Below are 17,219 nucleotides of genomic sequence, written 5' to 3'. Positions count from 1 at the left end.
GCAGAGTCTTGTAAGCAAAAAATCTACTTTGTGAGCTTCTGGTATTGTGAGCTACTGCATAAAGAATTGTGCTCTGGGGCCATTTTTCTTGAGCTAAGACAAAAAGGTGTGAGCTGGAGGCTAAAAATCTGTGAGCTAGCTCACACTAACTCAGCTTAGAGGGAACAGTGGCAGTGGATGAGCTTAGCAGCTCTCTGCATTCCGGGGCATGCAAGAAGGGAGGGGGAGGAGAAGAAATCAGAGCACCCCAATGCCTCAGCTGCTGCACCTGCCCATTGGCCACTTGGCTGAGGGAGGGAGGGAGGCTGGCTGGGCTTGATGAGATGGAAGGCTGTGCAAAAGCCCAGGATGAGGAGGCTTCTGGTTGGTCCAGCTGCTTCACTTGGTGGCCCTGCAGTGATTTCAAACGTGGAGCTGTAGACGGGACAGACGCTGCTGCACGTGTCCCTTGGCTGCTTGGTGACATCACCCCACCAAGTGATGTCACCACATCGAGGGCATGTGTGCCCCATCTCCCCCACTGAAAAATATCTGGCTATGGGGCTGAGAGTTGCCAATCTCCAGGTGGTAGCAGCAGGAAATATCCTGGGATTACAACTGATCTCCAGGGAACAGAGGTCGATTCACCTGGAGAAAATGGCCGCTTTGGAAGGTAGACTCTACTGTATTATATCCCGCTGAGGTCCTTCCCCTCTCCAAACCCTGCCCACCTCAGGCTCTACCCCCAAAATCGCCAGGTATTTTTCCAACACAGAGCTGGCAATGCTATCTATTACCCACTAAAATAAGGTTTACTATGTTAAAGTACTGGTTGGAATTAGAATTCATGGCCCATTCCAGGTTCCCCAAAAATATGTTTAAAGGAACAAATCTCTTTATTATACAATAATTATTGGCTGGCTCAGATTCACAGATTGCTAAGGAGATAAAAATCAAGCATCCAGGATTCCTCTTGTTTTTTTCTTTTGAAGCAATTCCCAAAATTCCCACATCGCAAGTAAGAATTTGGCTCACCGTCAGCTGCAGAGCCAATGGCGACTGCAGGTGGGGGCCACTTTGCCTCCTTTGGAAGGAGGAAGAGTCAGTGTTCTGGTGATGTCCAGCAACTAGGTGTTGCAGCAGTCGGGCAGAGCTGGCATGAATTTAAGGAAGTCTCCATTCCACTCTTCCTCTTTCAGCATGTGCTCAGCAAGAGGCAGGATGGTGGGGGGAGGCTCCAGTGATGGCATTGAGAACTAGGCAGGGCCAACCCTAGCGTGTCTGGCACCCTAGACAAAGCTAACTTCAGGTGCCCCCCCCCCACTGATAACATCACCAAGTCACATGGGGGTGCCCCCAGAAGGCCATCACCCTAGGCAATTGCCTAGTTTGCATAGTGGCAGGGCAGGCCTGAGGACTAGGCTGCAGCCTGCCAGATGTCTGGCTACAGTGGCAGCAGCAATGGCAACCTCCTTCAAGGAGACCAGGGGCAATTAGGGCCTGTTTTATCCCCAGGCTTGAGGGATATTGGTGCGAGGGGGCCGGGTGAGATGGTAGAGAGCTAGGCTGATGTGAGCCTCACCCCTCCCTTGATTGGCAAGTAAGGGAGGGTGTTTTTGCCTACTTTGCACTATTGTCAGTGGACTATGGGAAAACTGGACATGGTGGATCCATTAAATAGAACTAGTCACTTGGCAGGGTACTGAAGGAAATGGAAAAGCAGATCCGGTGAGCACCACACGGCTCCTTTCCTGTTAGGACAAGATGTCCATTAGGCTCAGTCTTTGAGTTTCATAGCCCAGAGCAGGGAATGAGAACTGCCTTTGGGACCACCCTGGCTAGGCTGCTCCCCTCTAAGTTTCACGGGTTGTGGGGAGAGCTCTGATATATGGCAAGGAGCACTAATATATAGCAAGGAGGTGGTCTAGAGCAACTCCTGGCCTTGGCTTATTTCTACGCTTGGGACTTGTCCTTGTTGCAAACGGTTTAAATAGTTAATAAAGTGGCCCTGAGTTAAACCCAATCCCATGTCTGTTTCTTTCTTCCAGCTGGGGTGGTGGGGAGGAAACCTCAGAGTCAGGGCTTTTTTTTTGTAGCAGGAATTCCTTCGCATATTAGGCCACACCCTCCTGATGTAGCCAATCCTCCAAGAGCTTACAGTAAACTCTGTAATAAGAACCCTATAAGTTCTTGGAGGATTGGCTACATCAGGAATGCGTGTCCTAATATGCAAAGGAGTTCCTGCTACAAAAAAAAAGCCCTGCTCAGAGTTAAAGCAAGCATTTAATTCATTTCCATTTCAGTTATTGGATTTTGGGGACGTGTCAGTAAGAAAAACAACTTGCCATATGGTGTAGAGGCAGTTGAAAACCGACTACATGTATAAACGCCCTGGAAGGCCCCTTCCTTGATGTGAGGTCAGGTTGGCCATTTTCCCAAATGTCAGTTGTGTTTTTTCCCTTGAATGACAGGTAATAGACAAGAGTGGCGCAATATTCAGAACAAACTGCAAACACTCGGGAAGGACGGTACAGTTCACTCTGTTAAGCTGTGACAAATTGGTTCGCTTTGACAAGGGCCAAACTACTGTTCTCCTGATATATGATTATGCCTGCAACACTGTGACAGCTTCGGTCCTGCAATAAAACTTGACTGACCGACTGAAAGAGATCACATACGTCAGTTCTGAAAAGAAATGCCACAGGGTAGAAGGATAACTGAGAGAACATGTGTGGTTACCATTTGAACATTAGAAATGTCTGATATAAATGCTATCATTACCACCACAGAGCAACGTTCTAGATATCAGTGTTCCATAATATATTATATAGGTGTTCAAATCCTTGCTGATTTCTATTTACTATCCTCACCAAAGCCCAATTCATACTTACCTTCAGGGATCAGGAAATTAATGGGTTAAATGCGGAAAAGTTATCTTTTGCCTAGGAAGCACAGAAGTTTTATGCAGGATCCCTGATTCTCCACATTTCCCAGCTAAGGGGGAAATGCTGTTCAAACAAATTACAGAGACGATCTGACTCCAGTGGTAACAACAGAAAGAAATTTTACTTATAAAAATAGAAGCACATCTTACATGACATATTCATATAGGTACATTTAACTTACAGAGGAGAGATTAATTTCAAAAAAGGTTAACTTGCTACTGCTCTAAGCCCAGGTAAGAGAGAGAAAAGAGATCCTATATAAGATGAAAACAGAAGGCAAACAAGACCCAAAGAGACTCAACATCTAACCAAGGAGAGGGTGGGGCTCATTGCCCATGCCCAGTGTGCCTGAGTGAGAGAATTATCTTAACCCTTTCCCTCCCAGATCCTCTTGCATGCAAAGTTACAACATCAAACAGAGACCACTTTTTTTGTTAATATTTGTATTCAACCTTATCTGCCACCCTGATCCTGAAAGATCATCTAGAACTCAACTAATAGTATCAGGAATCATTTACCATGAAGCATCACTGCTGCTGAGAAAGCAGGAAGATGCAATAGCTGTAAAAACTGAAGAGGTGGGTAGTGTAGTGTAGGACGAATTCAAATGCAATCTCTCACTATGGGAGTCTACTCTTTCTTTCTCCACCCCATGCATGTACACATGAAAGCTTATACCTTGAATAAAACTTTGTTGGTCTTAAAGGTGCAACTGGTCTCCAACTTTATTCTAAAGACTTCTGTGTTCTCAACACTGGATGGACTGGACAAAAATGACAGACTCAAGAACCTTGTTTGTAGGCATGTGAACAAACTACTGTTTGTCATTTTGACTGATCTTGGAAAAGCAGAAGCTTTCAATACCCAAGCCATGTGCAAGAGAAGAAAGGGGCAGAAAAGTAAGCATGAAAGCTTAAGGACTTGCAGGGCTAACAGTGCCATATTAAGCAGAGTTATACCCTTCAGTGCCCAATGATGTCATGGGCAATTCTATTTGGGATTACATGGTAATTCAGATAATGACTAATGGTGGTTCCTTATTGCACCTGAATGAAGCCACAGGTAATAGAGGAATAGAGAAATTTCATTAGAGATTCCTCTGCTTGTTTTTGACAAGAAGAACAGGTTTTTATATTCTGCTTTTATAGAGCCCTGTGGCACAGAATGGCAAGCCGCAATACTGCAGTCAAAGCTCTGCTCATGACCTGAGTTCAATCCCAGTGGAAGCTGGGTTCAAGTAGCCAGCTCAGCCTTCCATCCTTCCAAGGTCGGTAAAATGAGTACCCAGGTTGCTAGGGGGTAAAGTGTAGATGGCTGGGAAGGCAATGGCAAACCACCCCATTAAAAGTCTGCCGTGAAAATGTCATGCTGTTATGTCACCCCATGGGTTGGTAATGACTTGGTGCTTGCACAGGGGAACTACCTTTACCTTTTATCTAGCTTGAGGAATGTCAAAGCAGCCTACAATCACCCTCCCTTCCTTTCCCCACAACGGTCACCTTGTGAGGTAGGTGGGGCTGAAAGAGTCGGGAGAGAATAGTGACTGGCCCAAGGTCACCCAGCCGGCTTTGTAGGGAAAATCAAACCCAGGTCTCCAGATTAGGGTCTGCTGCTCATAACCACACTGTTCTGTCTCTGGCATTTAGATAGTGCAATATAAACTGTTTTCCTCCCTCCCTCCACTCTCCCATTTCTCCTTTTGTGCAGATGTATGAAGAAATTATGCAAGCACTTGATGAAGCTGCCAAGGATGACTCTACTTTAACTGTTATAACAGGTATTTAGACTCTTGGGAGTTCCGCGAGAATGTTGGGTCAATGGAGGCCAAATGTCTACTATGAATGGAAAAGCTGAACATCTACCAGGTGAAATGAAAGATAAACTTTTACAGAATAAAATCTGTCTGGATTTCCTGCAAAACTCAGACTTCAGTCATTAAAAAGGGCATGTGTTTCCAGCTTTCAGTTGTAAAGGAATGCTTGTAAATATAAATGATAGAAATTCATGAACTATATTGGTTCTTTGGTGGCTATCTAAGGCCTTTTCAGATGGTCAAGGGTGCATAATAACAGTGGCATCTGTGTTATCCTCCAGTATGCACAGCCACCATTTTGTGTGAAGGGGGAAATGTGTGCATTTTCTATGAACGTTCAATGTTGGTATTGTGAACCAGTGTCATGAGGTCCCTCCTAGTAACCAGGAGAAAGAGGAACATCCAGGCAATGTCACCAGCAACATAGTGACATAACTTCTGGTGTGCACAGGGAGTGATGTCATCACAATGCAATGTTGAAGTGATGTTCTGCTATTTGGGCAAAAACTTGTTGGTGAAAATGGTTTCTACTATAGAGTTTTTGCTCAAATACCAGAACATTGCCTGGATAATTACACAACTTCTTGTGCACTCCAGAAGTGATGTTGCCATGTTGCCGGGGGTATCACTCATGCCTTCCTCTTTTTGCTAGTTAAGACCCCTGCTGTTCAGCTGATCAGCAGTAGGGGGCAGGGCTGGTGGTGGGGGACCACCACCTACACCAGGGGGGGCTAGTGAACAGAACCCCAGATTTTTGACAGAACATACTGGCACATACTGAAGCTGAACATGCATGGAAAATGCACACATTGCTCCATCCACACAAAATGGCAACCCTGGGTATCAAGAGAATAATGCATAACATGTGTTCCCATTACATGTGGATGGAGCACCAAAATGGATGGAACCCTGAAAAGTTCCTTACAGTTCCTGTACCTAAGGAATCAGGAACAAGATATAGAAAACTCTTTACAATGGTTCTTAAGAAGACAAGGGGCTGTATGCTACCCATGGAAAAGTGTGAGAAGAGATAAGTTTCACATATTGGCTGCAAGTCTTCCATGAGTCATTTATTTAACTTATTCCTTATCTATAACAATGGCTGTAGAAATAAAAGAGAGATTATAAATAATATCAGGTTGGAACTCTAGAGTTAGCTTAATGATTATGCACTATCAAATTATCTTACAAAACATACTACATTATCGGTTGCTTGCGACATCCCTAGAACTCTATCCAGAGGTATTTGTATTATAGTTCTCACTGTGCTGCTGAATTTAAATATCATTTTTGGATTCTTGCTAAGGCGAGTTATTGCCTGTTTTTCCCCCATAGGATGTGATGATTACTTCAGTAGTGGAAACGATCTCAAGAATTTTTCTGAAAATGTCGATGAGATAATGAAAGATGACGGAAAGTTACTGGCGTAAGAAGGAATATTTAAATACATTCTCAGTATTAATTGCTTGATTTACAGGAAGGCACAACCCAGACTGTAATTGCAGCTCATAGCGCTGATGTAAACAATCTAGTGAGCTCCTTCAAGTGACACACTTTGGTGGTTTCAAGTGGTGTCAAGTTGCAGCAAATATATGGTGACCCTGTAAGGCAAGAGTGTCAAACATGTGGCTCAGGGACCTCATCAGACTTCCGGAGGGCTCATATCACCCCCCTGAGCAACTGGCTGTCAAATACTTCCTTCACCCTCTCTCTTGCTTCCTTCTGCATCACAGCTTTGCTCAGTCGCACAGGAGGAGGGGAAGGGAGGAACAGCTTGCTTTGCCAGGCTCTCTCAATCACACAGCAGAGCTCCTGAGCCAAGCCTCTGTTCCTTCTATTGACTGAGGCTCCTCCCCCTCCTGGTCCCCTGGGGAAGGAAGGAGAGTCAGAGCTTCCTTTGCCCAGTTCTCTGGATCACACAGGAAAGATGGATCCTGCCTCATTGAACAGCGGCCTGATCCCTGCAAGTAATTAACAGCACTCCTGGGCCCAAAGTAGTTAACAGCACACCCTGGTCATGTCCACACAATCTCTCCCTCTTGTCTGTCAGTCACCAACTCTGAGTCGCCACCGCCTTAAGTGCTCAGCCCAATAGCTAGATCCACCCTTCCTGCTCCAATCCCCACCCTCCAGGCTGTTCGCCCCAATTATATTGGAGTCCTAATAGGTTGCCCTCCCCACACACAACTGCTGTGTACGCTAGCCACCCAAGCCCTGTCATTGGTGCACCAGGCCACATCCACCCACTGGGGGTTGGCCCTGCACACCCCTGGGCTTCTCAAGGTTTTTGCCACACCTTTCTGCCCTCATGAAGCCTCCTGGTCCCTGCATTTATCCCAGCGCTATCACTGTTGTCGTCATTATGCACAGTAGATAGCTATGCAATGATAATAAACACTTTTATTGCTGGTATGCATGGTATTATTTTTATTAATTATAATAATTAATAATATATTTAATTATTATTATTAATTGGATTTATATCCCATCCTCCCCACCAAAGCAGGCTCAGGGCAGAAGTAGATGGCCTAGAAAATAGAATTATTTAGTGGTGATCTGAGAAATTCAAAGGTGTTTCTGAAATGTTTCGGAATTCCTTGCCTGTGGAATAATTTCTTTTGCATCATGATTCAGCAGGAGCTCCTTTGCATATTAGGTCACACACCCCTGATGTAGCCGATCCTCCAAGAGCTTACAAAAAAGAGCCTTGTAAGCTCTTGGGAGAATCGGCAACATCAGGGGTGTGTGGCCTAATATGCAAAGGAGCTCCTGCTAGAATTCCACCCCTGAGCATAACAAGTCTGAAGCATGCCTGTAATGTGTCTTAAAGAAGGTTGCAACGGCACAGTTGCTTGACCCCTCAACAAATCAATTTATTGTGTTTTGTTTGATCTCATCCCTCTGGTTCAGCTCACTTGCTTTTGCCATCCAGAGTTTTCTGGTCTGAATGCACTTTATTTGTTCCTGTTATACCAAACTTGTAGGGTTAGTTGAATTGTAGGGTTAGTTGAATTGGTCCTCTTTCACTTGACCTCCTGGGACCCACATCCTGGCCAGTTGGACTCCTCCTAAACATGCATGTGCAAAAGCTCCAAGAACCCTAGTGGTATAAAGACCAGGTGTTTAACTGTCTATGAGAAGGGTTGCCAACTCCAGCTTGGGGAAATTCCTGCAGATTTGGGGGTGGGGAGTTCAAGGAAGTGAGGGTGTGATGCCATTTTTGAAACTTAATTTTCAGTCTGCCTTCTAAAGCTGCTTACAAGGTTAGGGTCAGCAGGTGTCAGCACTGCAGCTGGATTCCTGTGGTGTTTGCAAGTTTCTTTCTCACAATGATGAGATGCCAACTTCTGCTTACGAAACAAAGCAGCTGGCAGTAGCAGCCCCAAAGACCACATGTGGGCTGCAGTCCTAAGAAGACTTGCCTGGGAGTAAATCCCATTGCATCAAACGTTTATTTCGGAGTAGACCCATTTAGGATTGCTCTTTTTTTTCTTTTCACCAGGCAGAGACCTGTCGACAAAGCCTAACAAATCCATCTTAAGGAAGTTTGAGGGGAAAGTCCCTGATAAAGACAGAAGGCTTCCTTCTTGAAAAGTGGCTAGTGCAGAGCCAAGCCCAAAGCATACAAAATAAATGGCCCTGTGTCAGAGAGAAGAAAGTTGTTGTGTATGAGGACCAAACTGAAGACTTTGTGGGTGTTCCTGCCTGGCTCATTGGAGCCTTTAAGCCTGAGTTTGGGGACTCAGGAACAGGGCCAGATCTAGAGGGGGGCAGAGGGGGGTGCTTGCCCCGGGCGCCAATGGAGGGGGGCGCCAAATTGGGTATGAAGTCCATTGTATTCTATGGGACCATAAGTTATAGAATGGCCCATAAGGGGGCACCATTTTTTAATTTTGCCCCCCCCCCCCCAGAAAACATGTAGATCCGGTCCTGCTCAGGAACAATGGGCAGTAGGATCCAAATCTCTGCTGCCCTGCTCCAATCAAGGGCCCCCTGCTGGTTGAATGATCCAATGGCATGCTTGAGCAGGAACTTGAATATGTATATAGTTGGCCCTGTGGGCCCAGTTCTCCAGTCTTTTGAGTGGAGTCCTATACTATGCTGTATCTAATGACCACTACCACCTTGCCTCTTCATTGCATTGAACCCACTATATTATAAAAGTTTCAGCCATATTGTAAGACTGCAGAGAGAACATTCAAACATACATTGGCAGAAGGATGCAGCTACTATACTGACCAACTAGATCGACACCACTCGACTCAGCACCTTTACTTATTTTGAAACTTCCTTGTATTAAAACAACCTGAATCTGAGCAGGCTTTAGAGTTTTACTATGACAGATAAAAATAAATGGCTCTCTTTTCTCCCTGTTCCATTTTTAGGAATTTTACCCATCATTTTGTTGACTTTCCTAAACCACTGGTAGCCCTGGTAAATGGTCCTGCCGTTGGTCTTGCAGCTGCTCTTCTTGGGCTGTGTGATATTGTGTATGCTTCGGATAGGGTGAGTCTTGGCTTTTAAATCTGTGGATAGGTTGTCACAGGGTTTTTACTGAATGTAGAACGCAGAGTAGAGTCTTTGGCAGTGAATAATGTTGCTGCAAGGAGGCCTTGGGCAGTGATCCTTCCTGTAAGAGTAGAGATGCTTCAGGTATTGTAATTCTGTTTTCATTTGTGAAATGTTGGAAGGAATGATGAGAATCAGACAACAATTACCAGAGTGGAATTCCTTTTGGCAGTTGGATAATTAAAATTAATATGTGAGACACAAATCAGACTTATGTACTGATACAGCTCGGTTTTAAACTTCCACATGAGACATCCTCTTGACAAAATTACATTTAGAGGTTTTTGCTGGTTATCATTTATTTTATTTATTTTATTTGTATCCTGCCTTTCCTGTGAGAGGACTCAGGGCGGGTTCCATCAAATGTTAATAAGAGTTTAAATCATAACATTTAAAATCCACAGATTAAAACCTCTAATAATGCAGCATAGTAATCAGTGTCTCAACAAAGACCGTCAACAGGTGTAGATAGTCATTTGAGTGCCCTTCGGGGAGGCCGAACAGTAACAGGACACCCATTGCCTCAACTGAAGGCCTGGTGGAAGAGCTCCATTTTCAATAGATGCAGCATAGTAATCAGTGCCTCAGCAAAGACCGTCAACCAATGTAGATAGTTGTTTGAGTGCCCTATGGGGAGGCCAAACAGTAACGGAACACCTGTTGCCTCAACTGAAGGACCAAAAATATCAAAAATATTGTGCAAGACACACACTCTTGAATAGTTTATACTAAATTAAGTATATTGTATTGTGTCATATAATGAACAGCATACAAAAGTAGGCATACATTCATACAATCAGAAAATAAAGCCAAACAAGAGTCTCAAATACAGTATTTCAGGGAGGACCCCTCACAGTCTCTTAATTTTCCAAAGTGACATCTAGCCATCTGGATATACATCCCACTGAATGTAGCACCTTTAATTTATTGTGGTTTTTAAAATTTTAATTGTTTTAACTGTATTTTTAACTGTATCTTACCATATGAATTGTATAATAATCATGGTACACACCATGTCCTGTTAGCCGCCCTGAGCCTGCTTTGGCACGGAGGGCGGGATATAAATAAAATGTATTATTATTATTATTATTAAGACTCAATAATAAAGTTCCACAGGAGTCCCTCTGTTGCTTGTTGGCTTCTGAAGGAAAAATTCTTGCCTTCACGCAAACTCCGGCTTTGATTGCGTTCCGCTGCTCCTGCAGTTCCTCATAAGCCAACTGAAAATTCCAGCCAAGTTCTCTCTCAAACGCCCATTTCGGTATCTTAATTAGCGGCTACTGAAGGCCTGGCAGAAGAGCTCAATTTTACAGGCCCTGCAGAACTGTAATAGATCCCACAGGGCCCTGATCTCCAATGGAAGCTCATTCCACTAGGCAGAGACCAGGGTCAAAAAAAACCCTGGCTCTTGTCAAGGCAAGTTGGATGTCCCTGGGGCTGGGAATCACCATGGGATGTTGGTTCCTTGATCAGAGGGTCCTGCTAGGCCCATATGAGGAGGGCCCATATAAACTAAGGTAGAGGGTAAATTAGCATGCAACATAATGAAGATATTTACCAGATTCAAGAATAACAAGCTTAGTTTATATGGTTACCATACCTTAGTTTATATGGTCTCCACTGTTGCTCTAGTCATTGCCAGTTGCCAGCTTCTGAGTGGCTTGCTGAGTCCACATTTTCAGGGTTTTAAAAAACATTTTTAGTAGTATTGCCACTCTCACACCATTCTGAATTGTTGCCATTTTGACTAATAAGATAACGCTGTGTCATATCTGATGAGGGAGTCCTTTTGTGAGGTGTGTCCCGGTGGCATAAGGAGGCTTTGGATCTTCGTGACATCTGGGGACATGAGACAATTCAGCAGTGGAGCAGTGATATGTGGTCATGGGATCAGCTCAAAGAGGGGGGGGGGGGAAAGGAGACAAGGGATTTGGTCTGGGATGCATCTTTTGTAACTGATATGACAGCTGCTTTGCCTGTTTAAGTTATACAATAAATCTAGTTTTGGATTTAAACTGTACTTGCTTGCTTCACACAGTGACGTTTTTAGTATATTAACAGTGCAATCCTAACCAGAGTTACACTCCTCTATTGAAGATAGTTTCAGAGGGGAGCCACGCTGGCAGGGCTGGCCCTACCTCTAGGCAAACTAGGCAATTGCATAGGGCATTGGCCTTCTGGGGGCGCCCAATTTGGTGTGACTCGGCGACATTATCACTGCGGGAAGGTTAGGGTTAGGGTTAGGGGGGGGAGGACAGAAGTTAGCCTTGCCCAGGGTGCCAGACAGTCTAGGGCCGTCCCTGCACGTTGGTCTGCAGTGGAACAGCTAGATATGAGCTCAGTAGCACATGAGAGACCAACTCTTCTATTGAAATCAATGGGCTTAGATGGGTGTAACTTTGCTAAGCATTCTACTGCAAAAGAGTAAAAAGCAACTCTCAGTTTATTGCAGCTAATCTCACGGAGATGTTCATGTCCTCCCTATTATGCATTATGAATGAATAAAGCGGTATCACAAGGGAAGGGGGGATAAAAAAAAGCAATTTTAAAGACATTTACTAGAGTCTGTAGATGGCAAAGAAGTCTCATTTCATACTGCTTCATTGTTTTTCTCAAAAAGCAGTCAATAATTATAAGCCTTGAAGGACCTATTCCTGAATGGTACAAGGATGAATACTGAGTGCTTACATTTTGAGGTCAGACAGTAGCCTAGTGTTTCCCTTCAGACATGTGCATAGATGATTCTCCTTAAGAACTATGTGCCTGTTTGTCACTTCCTTGGGACAAAGGTTAAAAAAAATAATCAAAACTCATGTGTGGGGTGGGAGAGCAAAGAACTACATTCATTGTCAAGCTGATCTGGATTAATTTGTAATCATTCTTAATTTTTTTTTTTTACTTTTCAAAACTTTATTGAGAACCAAGCAATACAACAACAAAACCAAACAGTATCAATACAAAACCAAGCAAAATAGAACAAGGGCTCAGTTGTAAACTGGCACTTTTAAGTAATCATTCTTAATGTGATGCCACTGCAGATTTCCCTCCCCTTCAGACTCAGATTTTATATTTCCTTCTGGGGAAATCAGAGGTTGGAATCAGAAAATACATATCCCCCCCACCCCTGGAATTGTTGCTAGTTAGTTTAACTTCAATTCCTGCAACACAACTATCAGTCTCTTTCTGACTGGAAGAACCTAAATATAAGTGGGACCATTAGACAACTCGCCCCATAAAGACTGCATAAAAAGTGAGGGGCTGGTGGACCACTATGTGACAGGATGCTAGACTAGATGGACCACTGGTCTGATCCAGCAGGTGTCTTATGTTCCTGTGTAAGCACTACTGTATCTCCCCATCTGTCTCCAGCCACCAATGCTCCTTACATCATATATGTAATACTCAAATATAATGTTCCATTAGGCAAAACCCTAAACATTCTAAACAAAACCACCTGAAACAGACCTAATAAACTAGGATAATAAACCTCAACCATCCAAAACATAGTTACTGAATCATGATCTCCTGATCTCTTACATCAACTATTTGCCTACCATCTACTGCTTAGATATCCCCTCTATCAGGCTGAAGTTCCTTCTATCAGGCTAAAAGGGTATGCTAGCCCAGGGCGGAATCAGGACCCAGAGGGCTCCTATCAGGCCCCTGACCAACTCACTGTCATCTGCTTCTTTCTCCCTCTCTTGCTTCCTTCTGCATCACAACATGCTTTACCAGGCTTGCTCAATCACACTGGAGCTATAGAGCAAAGCTCCTCGCTTGGGGAGGAAGTGGGGGAAGGAGAGCTAGCTCTGCCAGACTCTCAGTTGCACAACAAAGCTACTGAGCCAAGCCTCTCTTCCTTCTGTTGGCTGAGGCTCAACAAGCCAGTGAGGTGGATTAGGCTGAGTGTGTATGTTTGTCTATGGCTTCTATAAAGTTTATATCTTCCCTATCTGGCATTACATTTTATGACACACAGGCCTGGCCCGATAAGGTCTCATTTATGTAAGATCTGGCTCTCAAAACAAATAAGTTCAACACCCCTGCATAGAGGGACTATGCCCACTGATATTGCCCTCGAGAGCCTCCTTGGTGATGGCACTGACCAAAAAAAAGGTCACAGCTGGAGGACAGCAGATGGTGGGGCAGGACTTAGGTCTTTCTTCTTGGCTGCTCTTTCCTCCATAACATAACAGGCAAATGTTCCAGACAGAAGTCAACACTCAGGAGACAGAATCACAATGTCAAAATTCTCTATAGAGGAAAAGGAAAAAAGGCAGCCTCAGCTTTGACAGGACTTGCTATTTGCTTGGAATGTTTAGGAATGAATGGTGCAATATGTAATAAGATTACCATTTCCTTAGGAGATTGTATGCACGGGTGGAACACCAGAAGAATTTCAACACCAGTCAGCTATGATAATTAAATGGTGTCTCTGGGTTCAGATGTAATATACCTTCCAGATTTCTGAGAACCAGATTATGCAATAACTATCTTGGGAAGCTTATCCATACTCTACATATGACTTTTCATAGATACCTGTAGCAAAGAGCATGCACATTCCCATCCAGTTCAGGATGTGTTTTAGAACTCAATCTCGTCTCTTTTACTTGTTACTTTATGCAGCCTAATGAAGTGCAACATCTCACAGCTAGTGATAGTCTCCCAATCATGAACAAGGAATTTAGTATAACTTAACTTGGATAAAGAGGCTGTGTGATATGCTTGCAAGAAACTTAATAGATTGGCAATCAGGGAAAAGTCTTTTCTGCGTGGCACGAGGAAGCTTCAGTAATGATCTGAAACTGCCTAAAGATCATTTGTTTTCAGCCAAGGAACATTTGCCAGATGCACCACAGTCCCATGGCCACCCTACAGAAACAGCCTCACGGGAGATGGTAGAAGTCAACAACGCAAAGCACTTCAAATGAGTCTGCTGGAAACGTGACAATCTATGCGCTATACTATAGTAACCCCATGGAAGGGCCAGATGACCAGCATGCTGTTTTCAGCTTGTATTAGTAACTGAAAGATAATAGGCTGGCAATAAGATGCCATGCTTATAGCACTGGCATTCAGGGCTTTTTTTAATAGCAGGAACTCCTCTGCATATTAGGCCATATGCCCCTGATGTAGCAAATCCTCCAAGACCTTACAGGGCTCTTAGTACTGCAAGCTCCAAGGCTGCATCAGGGAGTATGGCTAAATATGCAAAGGAGTTCCTGCTACCAAAAAAAGCCCTGCTGGCATTCATTTATCATCATCATCTAGCAGTGGATGTAATATAGCCAGGAGATCCAAAGATTGTTTGGCAGCCTGAAACTCTAGTTCTTTTTGTGCTGACCTAGGTTTATTTTTTAGACTGTGACTGACTGAAGGTCACCCAGCTGGCTTCATGTGGAAGAGGAATGGGGAATCAGACCCAGTTCTCCAGTTTAGAGTTAACTGTTCTTAACTACTACACCTACTGGCTCACACCTCATTTTTATAACATAATATAAACAACAACAATTGAGCAACATAGGAATTGCTCACAGATGCTGCAAGGAAACATGTTACTGGAACCATAGGCCTGGCATCCATAATTGCCGTATTATAAATCAAACTTTTAGCTTTGAATAGCTAAAGCTGCCACCACACGTCATTGGCTATTGTATTATTGTGCTACAACAATAATTTGGAAGTGGATTTTCCTGTATGGACAAGACAATCCAGTCGTGAATGACCACCATTGTGAAATGATAAGGCAACATCCAACAATGGGTGGATGCAGCCTAAGTATATTGGTTTCTTAGCTAAACTTTGGAGAAGAAAAAACCCTGTCATGCAGGGCATGGAATCCTTCCACAAATATAATAATTATTGACAAGTGTCAAATGTTCCTTTCTTGAGCAAGGTGATGATGGTTGGACAACTCCAAGCTTTCCTAGATGGGGTAGATTGTTTAGATCCATTCCAGTCTGGATTGAGCTCTAGTTGTGGAACTAAAACTGCCTTTGTTGCCCTGGTGGATGACTTGTGCTGGGAGATGAACGCAGGACGTGTGACTCTATTGTTTCTCCTGGACCTTTCAGTGGCTTTCTCCTGAACTTTTCAGCTGAGGTCATCTAGAGATTTGGGCTGGGCTCTCACTAAATTTCATTTTTGAGCAAGGCGATGGTGGTTGGGCAACTCCAAGCTTTCCTGGATGAGGTAAATTGTTCAGATCCCTTCCCATCTGGGTTTAGCCCTGGTTGTGGGACTGCAACAGCCTTGGTCTGGTGGACTTAACTTTTATCTCGTGGACTTAACTTTGCTTAGGACAGCATTGTGAATGATATGATTTCTTGAGGGGGGAGGGGGGAATCAGAAGCCTATGAAGCTGGTTTGTGTCACAGTCCTAGTCTATCTAGCACAGTCTCATCAACTCTGACTGATGGTAGCTCTCCAGGGACTTGGGGCCAAACTACACATTATTCTTTTGAAGTAGACTTGTGTTCCCTGCAGCTAAGGGAAACAGCTTCTTTATTAAAAAGGAGAGCTCATACAGGCTCAGAATGGCACCACCGGGGGGAATGGACTCCCCCCCCCCCCCCCAGTCATTTATCCACGCAAAAAATGTACTAGGGGGAGAGTTTTCCACACCAGGTTTTTTTTTAAAAAAAAAATCCAGATTGACTTTTTTCCAGATCAACATGGGGGAAAGTGCAGAAAAGTCTCTCTAGATGTCAAGGACTGAGCTCAGGATCTTTTTGTATTCTTCCATTGAGCTACCCCCCCCTCCTCATATATAATTTGTAGATGAGGTAGGGGGCTTTTTTGGAGGGAAAGATAAACAGAAGTGGCTGGAAATGCTACTGTGTAATATTCTCACTTAATCTCTTGCTAACAGCTGACTGTCCTTTGGCATCATTCCAGGGGAAACAACAGAAGTAAAGGGGAGAATCTCTGCAAATGTTTGCTGGATCACAGCCCAATCCTATGCTTATTTATTAGAAATAAATCCATGAATTCAGTAATACTTACTTGCAAGTAGCAAGTGTACACAAGATTGCAGCCTTTTTAAAAACCAATAATAATATATACATAAATTTCATTGCAGGCAACAATTCATGCTCCCTTTAGCCAGCTGGGACTGAGTCCAGAGGGTTGCTCATCTTACACCTTCCCTAAGATAATGGGACCAATACAGGTAAGCAGATGAAAACAAAGGTTACAAAAGCATAGAGCTCTGCCCAAATGCTGTGCCTTTGTTGTCACAGGAAGAGAGACAGCCAGTGCCGCCCAGTGGTTAGAGTATCTGGGAGACTCAAATTTGAATCCCTGCTCTGCCATGAAGCCTGCGGGTGGCCTTGGGCCAGTCACACACACTCAGGGTTATTGTGCAGATAAAATAGAGCAGAAGAGAACCACGTAAGCTGCTTTGGGTCCCCACTGGGGTAAAAGAGGGGTAAATATATCCTCATTTGCATATGAGGCCACACCCACTGGCACCAAGCCAGCTGGAACTGTGTTTCCGTGTGTTTCTGATCAAAAAAAGCCCTGAATATATCTAAATAACTAAATATTACATCTTGACTGGGCATTATATACGCTCCCCCCCCCAAAAAAAAGGTGAAATGCAACCCATACTTAATCAGGAATATGTTTTGTATTAGTTTTCTATCAAAAAGTGTCTATATTGTACATTGTACTTGAGAGACAGTGTGATATCGTGGTTAAGTGTGTGGACTCTTATCTGGGAGAACCGGGTTTGATTCCCCGTTCCTCCATTTGCACCTGCTGGAATGGCCTTGGGTCAGCCATAGCTCTGGCAGAGGTTGTCCTTGAAAGGGCAGCTGCTGAGAGGGCTCTCAGGGTGTTTGTTGTGGGGGAGGAAGGTAAGGGAGACTGTGAGCCACTCTGAGATTTGGAGTGGAGGGCGGGATATAAAT

General features: G+C 44.0%; 1 protein-coding gene across 1 annotated transcript in view; it reads left to right on the top strand.

Moving 5' to 3' along the window:
* LOC132575417 (enoyl-CoA delta isomerase 2-like) overlaps positions 1–17,219 on the top strand; it is a 46,198-nt gene that overhangs the window by 6,663 nt on the left and 22,316 nt on the right. Inside the window, exons 3-6 of the mRNA XM_060244180.1 lie at positions 4,632–4,701; positions 6,073–6,163; positions 9,123–9,243; positions 16,388–16,477. Of these exons, the coding sequence (XP_060100163.1) occupies positions 4,632–4,701; positions 6,073–6,163; positions 9,123–9,243; positions 16,388–16,477 (372 nt within the window). The remainder of the gene's footprint in view (positions 1–4,631; positions 4,702–6,072; positions 6,164–9,122; positions 9,244–16,387; positions 16,478–17,219) is intronic.

The sequence above is a fragment of the Heteronotia binoei genome, chromosome 7 (assembly GCF_032191835.1).
Source record: "Heteronotia binoei isolate CCM8104 ecotype False Entrance Well chromosome 7, APGP_CSIRO_Hbin_v1, whole genome shotgun sequence".
Lineage (NCBI taxonomy): Eukaryota > Metazoa > Chordata > Lepidosauria > Squamata > Gekkonidae > Heteronotia > Heteronotia binoei.
Note: the sequence above shows the minus strand (reverse complement) of the source record. Positions and strands in the feature narration are given on the sequence as shown.